The sequence below is a fragment of the Tupaia chinensis genome, unplaced genomic scaffold (genome assembly GCF_000334495.1).
Source record: "Tupaia chinensis unplaced genomic scaffold, TupChi_1.0 Scaffold143247_2, whole genome shotgun sequence".
Taxonomy (NCBI): Eukaryota; Metazoa; Chordata; class Mammalia; order Scandentia; family Tupaiidae; genus Tupaia; species Tupaia belangeri.
Window position 1 is genome coordinate 72,689 of NW_006203092.1, and position 15,690 is coordinate 88,378.

At 40.0% G+C, this 15,690-nt stretch overlaps 1 protein-coding gene across 1 annotated transcript in view; it reads left to right on the forward strand.

Moving 5' to 3' along the window:
* The window catches only part of TTC39B (tetratricopeptide repeat domain 39B), a 111,037-nt gene that overhangs the window by 40,025 nt on the left and 55,322 nt on the right, over positions 1-15,690 (forward strand). Inside the window, exons 3-4 of the mRNA XM_006163833.2 lie at positions 8,807-8,899; positions 15,326-15,436. Of these exons, the coding sequence (XP_006163895.1) occupies positions 8,807-8,899; positions 15,326-15,436 (204 nt within the window). The remainder of the gene's footprint in view (positions 1-8,806; positions 8,900-15,325; positions 15,437-15,690) is intronic.

The following is a 15,690-nucleotide window of genomic DNA, read 5'->3' on the forward strand; positions in this document are numbered from 1 at the left end:
AGAGACAAATACAGAGCAGGGAAAGTGAGAACTTGCCCTTGGAGGGGATGGCCATGCCAAAATCCCTTCTCTTCCATTTCTCGGGATTTGGGGAGCACATGTGCCTAGTGAGTTTTTTTAAGCCATTCAAACTATGGAGTGGACCTTGTGGGATCCAAGGCCTTAACCACCATGCCACCTGCTGGCCCTTTGGTTTGGTTTTTAATTAAAAATAAATAAGCAGAGAATACCAGCAAAATGAAATCAGAACTGTACATTTCTCCTGCCCATATAGCATTCCTTCATTGTTTGTTTGAAATACTGTGAAGGAATATGATTGCTTTGCCTAAGGAGGGAATTTGAAAAGATCCAGGCTTTTAAAGTTTAATTTCCACTGTTGTCAGTAATTTTCTGTGATCATGGGCAGGGAAAACAGTATCTGTTGGGGGTAGTTTCTTTTTTCAAAAGAGTTATTAGGCCATACCTTCCCTTTTTTAGTGAGTCGGATCTGAGTCACACTTTATATGTTATAAGAAAATGAACGTTTATTTGTTTTCACTGTTCTCACTTTGCTCAGGAACTCTCATTCCCATTAAGGACAGAAAAAAACATTAAGTTGTCAATTGAAGATTACATCATCTGTTCGGATTTCAAACAGCCTCTTTTGGAGTGACTCAGGGTTTTTGTGAGGTGTGGGAAGGGTACATATAAACGTGAACTCTGCATTTCTCCTCTTCCTCCTCCTCTTTTAGGACGAGGCTCGGTAGAGAAAGGGTACCACAGTGGTCTGGGTACCACAGTCTGGCTGGGGGTGTCATTCTAGTGTCTTTGCATTCACCTTTCCCCTGGGCTGTTGGTGGCCTCTCACTGTTCGTCTTTGGTGATTGTTGGTCCACAGTTCCTGAGATCAGCTACTCCCATTTGATCCACGACACTGCCCTGTGCCATGGGATCATCTGTTTACTAAACTCTCTTTTATAAGCATCTTATTTTGTGATAGTTTCAAATTTTCAGAAGTATGAGAATAATGCAAAGACTTCTGAATATCTTCAATCCAGTTCTAACATTTTTGCCACATTTGTTTGTGGCAAAACAAACAAATATCTCTACAGATATACATTATTACATATTTTTCCAAGTCATCTGGGAATAGAATGCAGCTCCACAGAGGGTGGTCTAGGAGGATGAATTGAAATCTTCTACACAGGGCCGGTGGGTGATGTGGTGGCTGAGGCACTGGGCTCTCGCATGACTGACTGTGGTTCCAGTCCTGGACCTGGTGGCTTGCTTTCTCATGTTCCCTTTTTCTGTCTCTCTCAGGTCAAATGAAGAAATAATAATAAATAAAATTACATAAATAATTTTTCTATTTAAAAACAATTTTTTAGAGAGATGTTTGCTATAGGGCAGGTGCACTCGCTGGAGAGACAGAGAGACAGAAAGTGAGAAATCACCCCCCAGGGAGGATAGCCATGCTGCAGTCACTTCTCCTCCTTTGTCCTTTTGGGATTTTAGGCATGCATGCATACGTGCTGGTATGAGTTTTAAGCCACCAGGTCTGGGACTCAAACCATGGTTGACCACATGGGAGTCTAGTGGAGTAGCCATTTTGCCATCTGCTGGTCCCTCAACAGGATCTTACTGCTGCACTCTATTCCCAGTCTTTCCCAGTCTTGAATCATGGACGTGTATGTAGGCATGTGTGCCCAGTGTTCTCAGGGAGGTCTCCACACCCAAATCTGGATCCTTCCCATGTAGGTCAGCCTGGCTAGCACTGTGTTTAGTACTGTCCCTCTTTCTGGCCCTCAGTGTAGTGTTATTGAAGGTTTCTACTTTAGGGCACTGTATTAAGTGTTGTAATACAATGCTGCATTCAAGGAATTCGAACTCTGATGAGGTGACAATTAAGAGCTAATTTTAAAAAATTGGAGACAAAGTCGACCCCGCAGTTCAGCTCTCTGTGTACAGAGAGCCACATCTCATATGACTGGCCCCGGCAGCTTGAAAAACATGCGGATGCGTGTGTATGTGTTTGTAAAATCCTATCAGAATGGAGAAATGGAGGAAGAAGGATTGTAACGTGACCATGCCCCATTGAGGGATATTTTTTCCCTCTCTTGGTGGTGAGTGCATGGCAATTAAAAAAATATATATCTAAAATAATTTCTAGACAAAACTATCATTTTCCTCATTCTAGATAGATTATAAATATGAAACAGGATAGAGTAAGGGGAAGCACCTTTTGAGTAAAGCTGTTCAAACAGTTACAAGTCCACCTACATGCATGGTCACCCCTGATACCCATACAGGGCCAAGGTATACTCGTCAGGTGGCCTGCTGACACTCACACAGGCTCCATGTGTGACTTTCTCTGATCTGCCGCAGGTGGAGAAGAGGCCAGTTTTTGGGGCCTCAGGAGAATGCCTGAGAGTCCTGTGATGGCCAGCTCCTTCAACAATGAAAAAATGAGGTTCATTTTCAGTACTCATAGCCACATTAAAAAAGATAAGCATGAAATGATATATATGAAGCAATGTTTGGAGGCAATTCAGGAATATAATAGTAGAGTTATTTTAGTTTAAAACCTAAAATAGTAGTGAAGCATGTTATTAATGTAGGAAAAAGAAAAGATAAAATTAGAAAAACCACTGCATTTAAAACCTGTCTTTTTCAAAGTAGTGGAACTTTGGGAGACTTCTGAAAGGTCTTAGAAGCACACTGGATATTGATGTATTTTGACTTCACGTGGAAAGAGTTAAAAATAAATTACCCTGTTTTTGCGTACTTATTAGAAGTATCTTGAGTCCTGTGTCATATAAAAGAGGTGATCAGAGGTTGTTTCCTTACATTAATACGTGGATATTCCCTTCATGAGTTTGAACATTGAAATTGCTCAAAATATATGCTTAGCTTTTTTCCTGATTATTAAAATAGTGCATGGTGGGGCCGGCGGGTGGCATGATGTTTAAGGGCTCCAGACTCCCACCTGGCCGACTGAGGTTTGAGTCCCAGTCCTGGTGGCTTGCTTTCTCACTTTCTCTCTCTCTCCCTCTCTCTCTCTCTCTTGCTCGCTCGCTCTGCCCTTTGGTCAAATTAAGAATAAATAAATAATAAAATAATTTTAAAAATAGTGTATAATCATTTCTGAAAATTTGAAAACACAGAAGTGCAAAGATTCTAAAATTATTTAAGCCTTACAGATAATAATGAGGTTTACAGTTTTGATTGAGGAAGTATTTGTAATAAGTATAGATGATTTAGGGACAGATTCTTTAGTTTTATCAATTAACCATTTTTTTTTTCACTCTCTTTTCTTTTTAAAGAATTATTTATTTATTTTTACCTGTTGTTAATATTATTTTTTATTTTGCTATAGGGCACATGTGCTCCCAGAGACAGATGGGGGCTGGGGAGAGTGAGAAAGCTAGCCACAGGTCCGGAGCGTGAACTGTAGTCAGCCATGTGGGAGTCCAGAACCTTAACCACCATGCCACCTACCCTTCTTTCTCTCCTTTTAATTTGCCAAGGGTGAATTTGCTGACATAGAGAGATAAAGATAGAGGGCAATGGAGAGGGAGAAACCACTCCCCGCTGGGGCATAGTCACGCCACAATCCCTTCTCCATTTTACTACTCTGTTGAGATTTTCGGCAAGTACACAGATACGCCCAACATATTTTTCAAGCCACAGAGGCCAGGGTTTGGACTGCAGTTGGCCATGTGGGATCTGCTAACTGCTAGGCCATGAATCCAGCTGCTATATGCAGTTGTTTTAAGTTAGCATGTTTCTTAAGTTACCACCTTCAGGGTAGAGCCAGTTAATGAGCAGGACAAAGAAAGCATTTCCTATGCCTGTATTCATAACGGACAGATTAGAGAAAGAAACAACCCAGCTTGACCTGAAGGTCTGTTTTAAACCTCCTATCCATCTTTCTTTTCTCTTTGGGGGGCACACAATAAAAAGTTTTGAAATCTTTTAGAAGCTTCTGTATATCAGAGGGCATCCCTGCATAAGCCTAATTTAGGAGCCCTCAATTTTAATTGTACTTTTTAAGGTGTAGTATTGTTCATATGGGATATTCTGTATAATGGCATAGTAATTTTAAATTCTATTAGTAAGGTTTCACCACTTTTGTAAATATATGTAGCTTCTAGGGAGGTGGAGCACTCAGAACTTTAGAATTTAGGAACTGCATTTTTACATTAAGTCTTGAGTCTTTTGTGAGACACAAGACCTAGAAGGAAATGCTTCATTGTGACTTTGGTTCTGAGATTCCCTTACCCAATTTAACTGATACTGTTTCCCTAACTGTGTATACAAGAAAAAGAAATGAAGATAGTAGAACCCAAAATACTTTACAAATTAAAAAAAAAAAGACTTATTTATTTAATTTTATTTATTATTATTGTTTTTTAATTCACTAGAGAGAGAGAAAGAGAGGGAATGAGAAAGCAAGCTGCCAGGTCCAGGACTTGAACCGCAATCTGCCATGTGGGAGTCCAGCACCATGCCACTTGGTGGCTTCCTTTGTGAATGTTGAAAATCCGATTTTTGCACCCACCACTGTAGTAGCTATTTACTGCAAGTTTCTGTCTAACCCAGCCAGATGACCGGCAGTCCAGTTGTGGACTCAGTCCAGATTCTCTTGCCAACTTCTCCACCTAGTTCATATCAAACTTGCTTGAATAAAGTTACAGAACCCTAAACACAAGTCTGCGGAGCTCAGAATCCGAAGGAGGACCTGCCCGAGATCCTCAGCTGCTGCAAGAGAGCATGGACACACGAGGTCCAGCGGGACCTGGCTTGGTCACTTATGCTCCTGGCGGTTGCTGGAACCTCTACTTCTGATTCCACTTTGAATGCCAAATTGTTAAAGGAAAAACTTTAGACAAATAGAATTTAGCAGCGTTTAAAAGAGCAAAGAACAATTTGTGAATCAGGCAGGCCCCAGAGCTGGTTCTGAGGAATTCCGAGGTGCTGCCTGGTCAATTTACATTTATGGGCAGGAAGAGGAATGAAGCCCAGGGAGCAGAAGTGAAGGAAATGAGGGGGAGAAGCAGCCTGATGGCTACAGCGTGGTGTGCGCCTGCATGAGCACAGTTTCAAGGGTGGGAGTGACTGAAGCATGGCTGCCGAGATTGGCTGTGACTTAGTTTATTAGGGAAGCACTCCTAAGTAAGGTTGTGGTTTATTTATAAGAACTCAAGTATATGGGTATAGAGGCCTTCTCAGACCAGCATAGTTTGGTTTAACAACAGTAAACTTTTTTTTTCTGTAAATAAGTGTATGTTCTAAAGTAGTAGTTAAAAACAATAAGATATCTATAAATCAGTAACATAGTCATTTATTATCATTATCAAATATGTGCTGTACATGATTGTTTGTAGTGTACTTTTTTAAAGAATTGTTTTGTTTAACTTTATTTATTTATTTTTTGAAAGGTTTTTGCTATAGGACATATACGCTCACCAGAACGACAGAGAGGCAGAGAGACAGAGACAGAAGTGAGAAATCACCCCTCAGTGGGGATGGTCATGCTGCAATCCCTTCTCCTTCATTCTCCTCTTGGGATCTTGGGCATGCACGCACACACGCCTGGTGTGAGCTTAAGTCACTGGGTCTGGAATAGAACCGTGGTCAATTGTATGGGAGTCCAGTAACATAGCCGTTACGCCAACTGCTGGTCCCTATTTATTTACTTAATTTGACTAGAGAGGAACAGAGTGTGTGTGAGAGAGAGCGGAGAGAGAGAAAGAGAGAGAGAGCAAGAAAGCAAGCCACCAGGTCCAGGACTTGAACCATGGCTGGCCATGTGGGAGTCTAGTGCCCTTAACCACCATGCCACCTGCTGACCCCAAATAATTAATTTATTATTTAATTAAATTTATTTATTTATTTAAATTTGACCAGAGAGAGACAGGCGAGGGAGGAGAGTGAGAAAGCAAGCTGTCAGATTTGGGATTCAGACAATGGTCAGACTCTTGGGAGTCTAGTGCCTTAACCTCCATGCCACCTGCCAGCCCCTGTAGTAGACATTTTTAAAAAAATAAGAATTATTTTGTTTATTATTATTTTAAAAATTTGACCAGAGAGAGAGAGAAAGGGGGAAAGTGAAAAAGCAAGTCACTAGCTCTGGGACTCGAACTGTGGTCGGCCATGTGAGCACAGTTAACCACCTTAGTCCAGCACCTTAACCACCATTCCATCTGCCAGTCCCTGTAGTATATGTTTATATGACTGGCAGTGTTTATAGCAGCATCATCACAGTCATGTGATTAATGCTTTATGCTAGATGTTGTAACAACCTTGATGTTTCTAGGTGACAGGAGAATTTTCAGCTCTGTTTCAATCCTATGGGACCACCATTGTGTATGTGGTTTAATGTTGACTAAAACTTCATTATGTAGTGCATTATTGTTATTGTTCTATTTTATTATTAATTATTGCTGTTAATCTCTTTCTATACCTAATTTATAAATTAAACTTTATCCTAAGTATGTATGTATAGGAAAAAACAAATGATAGATAGGGGTCAGTACCATCCGAAGTTCCAGGCATCCACTGGGGGTCTTAGAACATTCCTGTGGATAAGGGAAGACTATCATTATCTCAGAAAAGATGAATGATATTTAATATTATCCTGTGAATAATTATTGCATTCTACTAAATTCAGGTTTGTCATGCCAGGTAAAGATTTTGTAATTGTAGCTTCTGTTAAAAGATAAACTTAGGCACATTAACATTTTAACGAGTTTGAGCATTCAGTGATTCTTGAATCAGGCAGCATTATACAGCAAGAAGTTTAGTGCTCACTAGGGAGAAAGAGAGGAAAGAGGGGGAATGTGTATGGAATGTTTGAAGAAGACAAGGAAAACACTGTACTTGATAGGTTAAAGTAGAAAGTCCTTAGAGATTAGTGAAGTTAGTTGGCCGTTTCTAGTTGGTTAAGCTTACGTTTTGTTTTCATTGTTTACATTGAATTGAATTTTGGTTTGCCTATGTAGGAACCCAAGATACTGGGGACCTTTTTAGACTACTGGCCTCCCAATTAATTACTTTAATACTTTGAAACATGAAATATTTACTTGATAGAACAGACATTTTTAAGAATTGTTTTATTTAACTTTATTTATTTATTTATTTAGAGAAAGTGAGAAAGCAAGCCACCACCAGGTCTAGGACTTGAACCGTAGTTGGCCACGTGGAAGTTCAGTGTCCCCAACCATCATGCCACCTGCTGGCCCCCAACAAGACTTTGGTTTATGTTTAGTATTTTATATATGTGGGAACTTTCAAAAGTTTGTGGAAAGGCAGAATTAAAGTATGAGTTTATTTTGGTGCAAAGAACTTTGAAATCAATACGTAGTTCTTTTTTTAAAGAATTATTTATTTAGTTTTCTTTATTATTACTTTTTAACATTTTGCTACAGGGCATGTGTGCTCATCAGAAAGGGACAGGAGGTGGGGGAGTGAGAAAGCAAGCTGCCAGATCCAGGACTCGAACCATGTATAAGCCATGTGTGAGTTTAGCACCTCAACCACCATGCCACCTGCTGATCCTACATAGTTTTTAATAATACATTTCTATATGAACATTTTGAAGACTTGTATATGGTTTATTAAATCACTGGGTAAAAAGATGTGGTCTTTTAAAAATTTTCTTGCATAAATGGAAAAAGATTAATTAAATAACAACACAGCACTATGTTGTACCATATACTCAAATTAGCAAATTACATGTTAAAAAATAATATTAAAATAAAAAATTATGTTTTATAATCTTAGTAGAGGGAGGATTTTAAAAAATTTTGTTTAGAGGAAGAGGTTTTTGCTGTAGGGTGCATGTGCTCTTTGGAGACAGAGACAGAGAGATATAGGAAGTGAGAACTCACCCTCCCTGGGGAATGGCCACACCGTAATCCCTTCTTCTCCATTCTCCTCTTGGGACTTTGGGCCCGCATGCACGTGTACCCTGCATGAATTTTAAGCTGCCGAGTCTGAGACTCAAACTGTGGTCAACTTCATGGGAGTCTGGTGTAACCTTTATGCCATCTGCTGATCCTGACGTATCTCTTCTTTATTGGATGTGTACTGTTAAGGTGTGGTGAAAGGAGATTCTGTTATAATATAGGCAGAACTTTTATCTCTTTTAGGAAGTTTCCTTGTCTGAGTGGACCTGCCCCCTGTGTGTCTGGGGATCCTCTCTGGGTCAGTAAGATTCTGTAAACCAGATAGGTTTTCACCTTCTCTATGTCAGTTCAGCTCTCTAGCATATATAATGAGAAATTAACAGTTTATTAAAAGTAAAATACCTGTACCGGCAGGTGGCTTGGTGGTTAAGGTGCTGGACTCCCATGTGACTGACTGTGGTTTGGGTCCCGGATCCAATCAGTAGAATACTGTGTAGTCACTATGATAAAGGAACTCTGTCTTAGTAGAGAATACAAAGTTCAGGATACAGTGATAATATTTTTAATAAAATATAATGACAATATTTATTTTTAGTAAGATTTTAATGTCTATAGATGGGTTGAGAAAAGATCTGGAAGGCAAAATACAAGGAAGGTACAATGCTATTTGGGTGGAGAGTAGTGGGGTGACGTCAATTTTTGTGTATTACAATAAAAAAATCAGCTTATTTTATTGGGGCTGTACTGCAGGAATGTTCAACACGCAACAGTGCATGTTGGTTACTTGATTTTTAAGATTGATAAGAAATGGAGGTGAGATGTACAAAGTAATTGGAGAGCTCATATTGTTCGGTTGTTCATAGACTCTTCCCTGAGGACAAAGAAATAAAACCTCACTTTGCCTTTTTAATGAACAGATCTCGCTCAGGTATGGCAACAGGCAGCCTTCGCTTTGCATCAAGTGATACCAAACGGGCATCCAGACAACTTGGAGCATCTGACATGAGCAGGTCAGGAAGCGGGAGGGGTGTGTGTGTGTGTGTCCAAGGGTTAATAGTCTAGCAGGGGTGGGGAGTGGGAGGGGATGTCATCTGATGATTGATAAAGCTTTGTGTTTGACAAACCAGCGCAGTGCGATGAGGTTCGAGGTGTGATATAAAGTGCAGAGGTGCGATGCGAGATGCAGAGAGGCCTAGGCAGTTGTTAGCACCCTTCATTCTTGGGAAGGCCCCTCCTGGGTTTAGAGGGAAAACTGCACTGGGCTCTGGAAAGCTGAGGCAGGGTTTGGGTGTGCAGCGTACCTTCTCACTGCACTTACATGTTAATTCCTCCTCCTTGCTTCTTCCTACTGCATTTGCATTTGCCTAAGGAGCAGGCTTTGTTGCTTCTGGCTATCTAGCATTCATTAGTAGGCTAAACTAGGGCAGTTACCAGTATTTGTCAAGAAGCCATTTCAAAATAAGTTAATTTTATTAGAGACATGTTGGGGAAAGCAAACTTGGGCAGTCACCATACTGATGAGGCATGCTAAAGAGTAGTGTGGTATATTGGTAATTGCACTTAATAACAAATCAGGATAAGGAAGAAAAGCATTAAGATACAAGTAATTTAAAGAATTTTATGTATAATATTTGGCTTTATAAATTAAGTGTTTTTAAGGAAAACAAATATCAGCCCCACTCTTTCTAGGAATAGTTTTGCTGGTGTCACGGTAAGAACTGTGACACCACAGGGTGGCTCTGGATCAGAGTTCTGGTCTCCTGTTTGGTTCTAAAGGATAAACACGTTATGCGCATGATTAGACACAAGGCATTTATCTTTCAAAAACCTCTACTTCATTTCTTTCAGTGCGTTATTCAGTTACATTTTTGACATTTGTGTTTTTCTTTTTTTTGAGAGACTCTTGCTTCAGGGCATGTGTGCTTGCCAGAGAGACAGTGAGAAATTACACCCCAAGAGGGAAGACCATGCCACAATCTCTTCTCCTGCATTCTCCTCTCTCAATTCTGGACATGCATGCATACGTGCCCAGCATGTTTTAAGATACAGGTTCAGGACTTGAACTTAGTCATGTGGGAGTCAAGCGCCCCAACAACTACAACACCTGCTGGGCCTGTGTATTTTTATCTTTTCTGATCCTCCTAACAGCAATGTTAGTTATCTATTGAGTAGATATTATCTTAGCCTCATATTCTTTGTATAGATGAGGAAGCATTGACTTGCAGAGCTCAATGACTTTCCTAAAAGCCTCACTATCTATCAGAGCCCTCTGTAGATTGTGAACTTACAGGGCCCTCCCTCTCTTTTAGGAAATTCATAAGAAATGATAATGGGAGTCTCTCTCCAGTCATGGGTGCATCTGAGCCTCTGGAGTCCATGCAGCTAAGTCAACAGAGCTGAGACACTTTGGCCTCGAGTCCTGAAGGCAGGGCGTTCTGGAATTCTCGTGAATAGATAGGATCTTGAATTTGCTTGGAAAGCAGCCCTGGACCTTCCCACACACATTAGTAAAGGTCTTGGAGTTAACTCTTGTCTTCCTACTACCATTCTGAGAATACAGATCCCCAATGAAGTCTTTCTTTAGAAGAACTATCTCTTTTTTGGGCTAAGTTAGAGCCAACTGAGATATTGGTGAAAGGGTCAGACCAATACTGCACGCCTGTACTGGGAACGTAGTGTAGAAGTGTGAGGAAGTGGACTTTTTGATAGGCCCCTGAGTGGAATATAGGCCTTCAATTGCAGGCTTCCCTTGTGAGGGTGGTTGTGGGGGCGGGCAGCATTGAGCTTGTCCTACTTAGCTCACTGCATCACAGAGGGATTAAGACTATTCTATATCCTTTTTTCCCTTCTTTTTTTTTTTTTACCTATCAAAAGGAGTTGGCTCACTCTTGCCTCCCCGCCCCCTGCCTCCGCCACCCTAATTCACCCATTACATAACTCCCTTTTCTCCCACGGAAGGAATGAAGAGATAGCAGAGGGTCCAGGGGTGTTAATCTAGCAAAATCTCCTTACTCTGGGAAGCCTGGGAAGTGGGGAGGAAGAGTTCCTCTCTCACAGCTGTTCTTGTAGTTTAAATCGGAGCCTCATTAGGTTTGTGGCTTTCATTGCTAAATTTCTGAGACCCTGTAACAAAAGAAAAATTAACAAGAGAAAAGGCATACAGATTTATTTAATATGTTTTACACGACACAGGAAACTTCATAAGAAAAGGAAGACCCAAAGAGATAGGCAAACCTATTTATGCTTAGATCTGACGAGGTGTGGGCAGTCATGGGGAAGTGTGATTGGACACGGGGGTATGAGCTAATGGAAGTGAACGGGGGAACTTAGCAAGACTTGTTTGTTCAGATTCTTTTATGTGTTCGTGGGTTCAGAGATGCTGTTCGTTTTCTCTAGTGTAGCATAGGCACCTCTTGAAAGGCAAAGGGAAGTTGAGGGACTTTCTCACTTCTGTGATTTGCTCAGATGCCAAGGTGCCACATTTTGGGATAGTGTGTCCTGAACCCCCAAATTAACCTCCAACTCATTCAAGGGTTTTCTAGGTAGCTTCTGTAACATTTACAATGTACAGTGCTCACATATTGTTTCTTTAAAAACTGATTACTGTCGGGTCTGCATTAATAGAGATGGATTTAAAATAAGTTCATGTTTGAAATTTTTTGGACAGTTCTAAAATATTAATAACTACTCAACTAGGTATAAAATTATTGGGCTGCCAGGAAAGTCACTATGCATTTTTTCATAGAAAAATATGTCTTGACTTCCCTGACAACCTAATATTTTAAATGATTTATATTTTGCCAAATAAGCAAAAGAAGCAAATGAAAAATATAAGGAGTCATTTAGAGACTACTCAGCACTATTCTGTATTGGTTTATCAGTATTATTCTATTATTGGTTTTGTAGACTTATTTAACATAAATCATAAAATTCCGTTGTGTACTTTTCATCAGTAGGTTTCATGAATCAGATATGGTAATAGTAGGTCATCAGATTATGAGCGAAGTGCAGAGAAACTTTGCCGCATCACAAAGTATGAATGTATATGTGCTTATCAGGTAAGGCTGGGCAATTTGACATTTCTGGAGAATCGTGGTAGTGTGTCGGTATACTCGGTGCTTTTGCCTTTATCTCCACTGGCTTACCGAGTTTTTACAACCACCTTGTAAAGTAGTAACAGCAGGCTTGACTGCTTCTATCTTACAGATAAAAAAACTGAAAGTTAGGTAAAGTGAATTCTTCCAGGTTACAGAACTGGGAAGTAGTAGAGATAAGAATTTATTCTTTGTTTTTCTTTAAAATGTTCCTTTTATATCTAAAAATTTTTATAAAGGGAGGCCAGCAGGTGGCATGGTAGTTAAGGTGCTGGACTCATACATGGCCAACTGTGGTCCAAGTCCTAGACATGGTGACTTGCTTTCTCTCTCACTTTCTCTCTCAGTGTCTCTCTGGTGAATGCACATGCCCTATAGCAATTGAAATAATAATAATACTATAAATAATCCTTTAATTTTTTTTTTTTTTTTAATAAATGGGGTTTTCATCTTGAAGGTAATATGAACAGAGTTCAAATAATTGGAAAGAGGAGAAAAAGGTCACCAATTATCTTCCCAAAGTCAGTATAAATTGTGAGTTCTCAGAGGATAGAAATTAAAGTTCTGGATAAATAATCAAAAATGGCCTTGAAAGTTTGTGATTTGGTTTTTTAGGACCACAATTTCAGTGGAATCAATATGAAAACTTTTGTAGTTTTTGAGGCAAAGGGGATCTGGGGCTCTTGAGGAAAGTGGAAACTTTCTCTGTGGCACTTAACAATCTGAAACTCATGTCTGCCTTCTGTTCCCTTGATTCATTATAGGCCTCTTCACACACACACACACACACACACACACACACACTTTCTTTTTAAGAATTAATTTTATTTATTATTATCTTTTTTTATTGGATTGTCAGAAAAGTCATGATGCATTTTTGCATAGAAAAGCACGTCATGGCTCTTTTGACAACTCAGTAATTTGCTATATAACATGTATGCTCATGAGAGAGAGAGAGAGAGAGCGAGCAAGCTACCAGGTCTGGGACTCAAACTGCAGTGGGCCATGTGGGAGTCCAGTGCCTTAACCACCATGCTACCTGCTGACACCCCCCCACACACACACACACATTTTTAAGACTTCGCAAATAACAAAAGTCTGGCACGTTGACTACTCTGGAGAGAATGCAACATATATGTTCCAAGGTGTGGGAAGCCATGTTAAGGTCTTAATATAAAGATGCAATATGAGTAGGAAGTACTTTTAGTCTGAGGATGGTGTCCACCATGAATTTTAATAGAGTTAGTGTCATCTGGGGACTTGCTGTGTCACCACAGACTGGTGAGTCAGAAACTCTGGGTCTGGGGCCCTCCAGGTGAGTGAGACGTAGGCTGAAGTATGAGAACTCCAGAATCTGAGCAATAGTAGTCAGGAATCCATTCTTGGAGTGTTTTAGAACGTGGAGTGACAGGTGAGTCTCAATTAATGTGAAGCCAGTGGAAATGGAGAGGACTAAGAACCTCTGAGAGATGCTTGAGAGAAGCCCTGGCCAGATTGACGTTGCCCTCCTGGTCATGCTTTTGGATGGTGATAACTTTTATGTAGAAAAAGCTGTGACAGGATGGGTTGGGGCCAGCCAGGCCTTTTTGAGTTGATGTTGCATTAGCCAAGACCTGAATAATAGGAAAGAATCATCAGGGGATCTGGGGCAGAAGAGGTTCCTGGAAGACTTTCAGAAGCAATTCTGGTAGTAAGTAACTGAAGTAGGATTTTGCTTTTATGCTTTCAAGAATGAATCTGAAGAGGTTGGTGGCATGGAAATTCAACTTTAAATACTTTTCAGGTGTATTTCTAACAGCACTTCTATTTGCCAAATTAGTCTACTTATAATTTACTTACCAAATAGTTTCCAATTAAAAATGGTTACAGGGAACCAGCAGTTAGCGTAATGGCTATGTCACTGGACTCCCATGTAGTTGACCGTGGTTTGCATCCTGGACCCGGTGGCTTAAAGCTCACGCCGGGCGCATGTGCGTGCGTGCCCAAGATCCTGAGAGGAGAATGGAGGAGAAGGGATTGTGGCATGACCATCCTCTCTGGGGGGGTGATTTCTTGCTTTCTGTCTCTATGTCTCTCTCTGGCGAGCGCACACGTCCTATAGCAAAAACCTCTCAAAAAAAAAAAAAAGTTACAAAAAGCATTTTAGAAAAAGCCATAATTTTAAAGAACAAAATTTCTATCAATCATAAATGTCAACCTAATTTTTCAAAAAAGGGATAAAATCAGCCTCATACAGATACAAAAAATGAACACATCTTAAAGACTATTTAATCATTAACTATCATTGAGTAATCATTTAATCATTAATCAGGGAACTTGGCAGATGTTATAACAGGCTCAAAGGAGAAATCAAATCAAAACACATTTATGTGGAATAAAGGAATTTGAATTGAATGTGAAAATCAGGAAAACCAGCTTCTTGCATAGTGGGTGGGGAGGGGAGGTTAGTTAAGTCTCTTCTGGCCAGGACAAAATATACATATCTATAGACAAGAATTCTTTTGCATTGCTATCGGTTATCTACAGTTCATGGAGTTGTAAAATATCTCCCACAGGATCATAATCAGATTACCTATAGAGATCTCCCCTAATCTAGATAATGCATAGTTTCCACTGTAGCACATTTTTGTCTGACCGCTCAGAGGGGTGACACTCGCAGAGATCCAGAAGACCTTCAGGGGGCTGCTGCCCTATCTAGTGAATATGCGCAGAGTGGAGCCAGTCAGAGAACAGTTCAAAAGCACGGATGCTTAGTCACTGATGACATGTTACCCCAACACAACCTGTCAGTATTGGCAGGGATGGAGGTGGGTTCCAGAGCCTCCTAGCTCATTTGCGCATTGACACACAGCAACAAGGTGGCTCTCAGTTATTTGGCTGAGCTACAGTGGATATCACCACGCAGAAAATACACACACTTAAATGGAGTGTGAACCATTCATAATGGCGTTAGCCTGGCCAAAGCATAATTACTAGTAAAATATAACCTTTCTTAGATTCAGCAAGCATTCATAGTACTGCTATGGACATTGGAACATCCACCAGCAAAGGTAGTCCCTACACTTGGGGCCTTTGCAGTGGTGGGAGAGGAGACTCAATTAGTTTCAACTACAAGCGTTATTGGTGGTTTATCTCGTTTTCGTAACAGCTCCAGGAGGTAGGTGGTATTACTATTTTACAGATAAAAAGCTGAGATTTAGGGATGTTATAGACACAATTATTAGGTGGCAGAGTTAAAATTTCATCCATTCTTTGTCTCCAAAGTACACACATTCTCCCTGGGATAACTTGCTAATAGTAAAAGCTGTATAAATCCTGCGTTTTTTCCTCTTTGATATTTAGTTCTTCGTCAACCAAGGTGGATCTCAAGAGTGGCCTAGAAGAATGTGCAGTGGCCTTGAACTTATTTCTAAGTAACAGATTTACAGACGCCTTAGAATTGCTTCGTCCCTGGTAATTATTTCTTTCAGATAAAATATTTTTTCAGTTATTATTGATGATTCTTTGATGTCTTACTTTTAACTTATCAATTTCAACCCAAGGGTTCATAAGCTAATTTGGTTGAGACCCCTGTACTGTCAGTCACTTTTAAAAATCCAGTATGACGTTTGACTTTTCACATTTAATCAGAAGATTCCTGTTTCTCAAGTTTTAATTTTTATAATAACTTGTTCAAATATTTTCATCTTGTGTAGTTTCAATTTCTT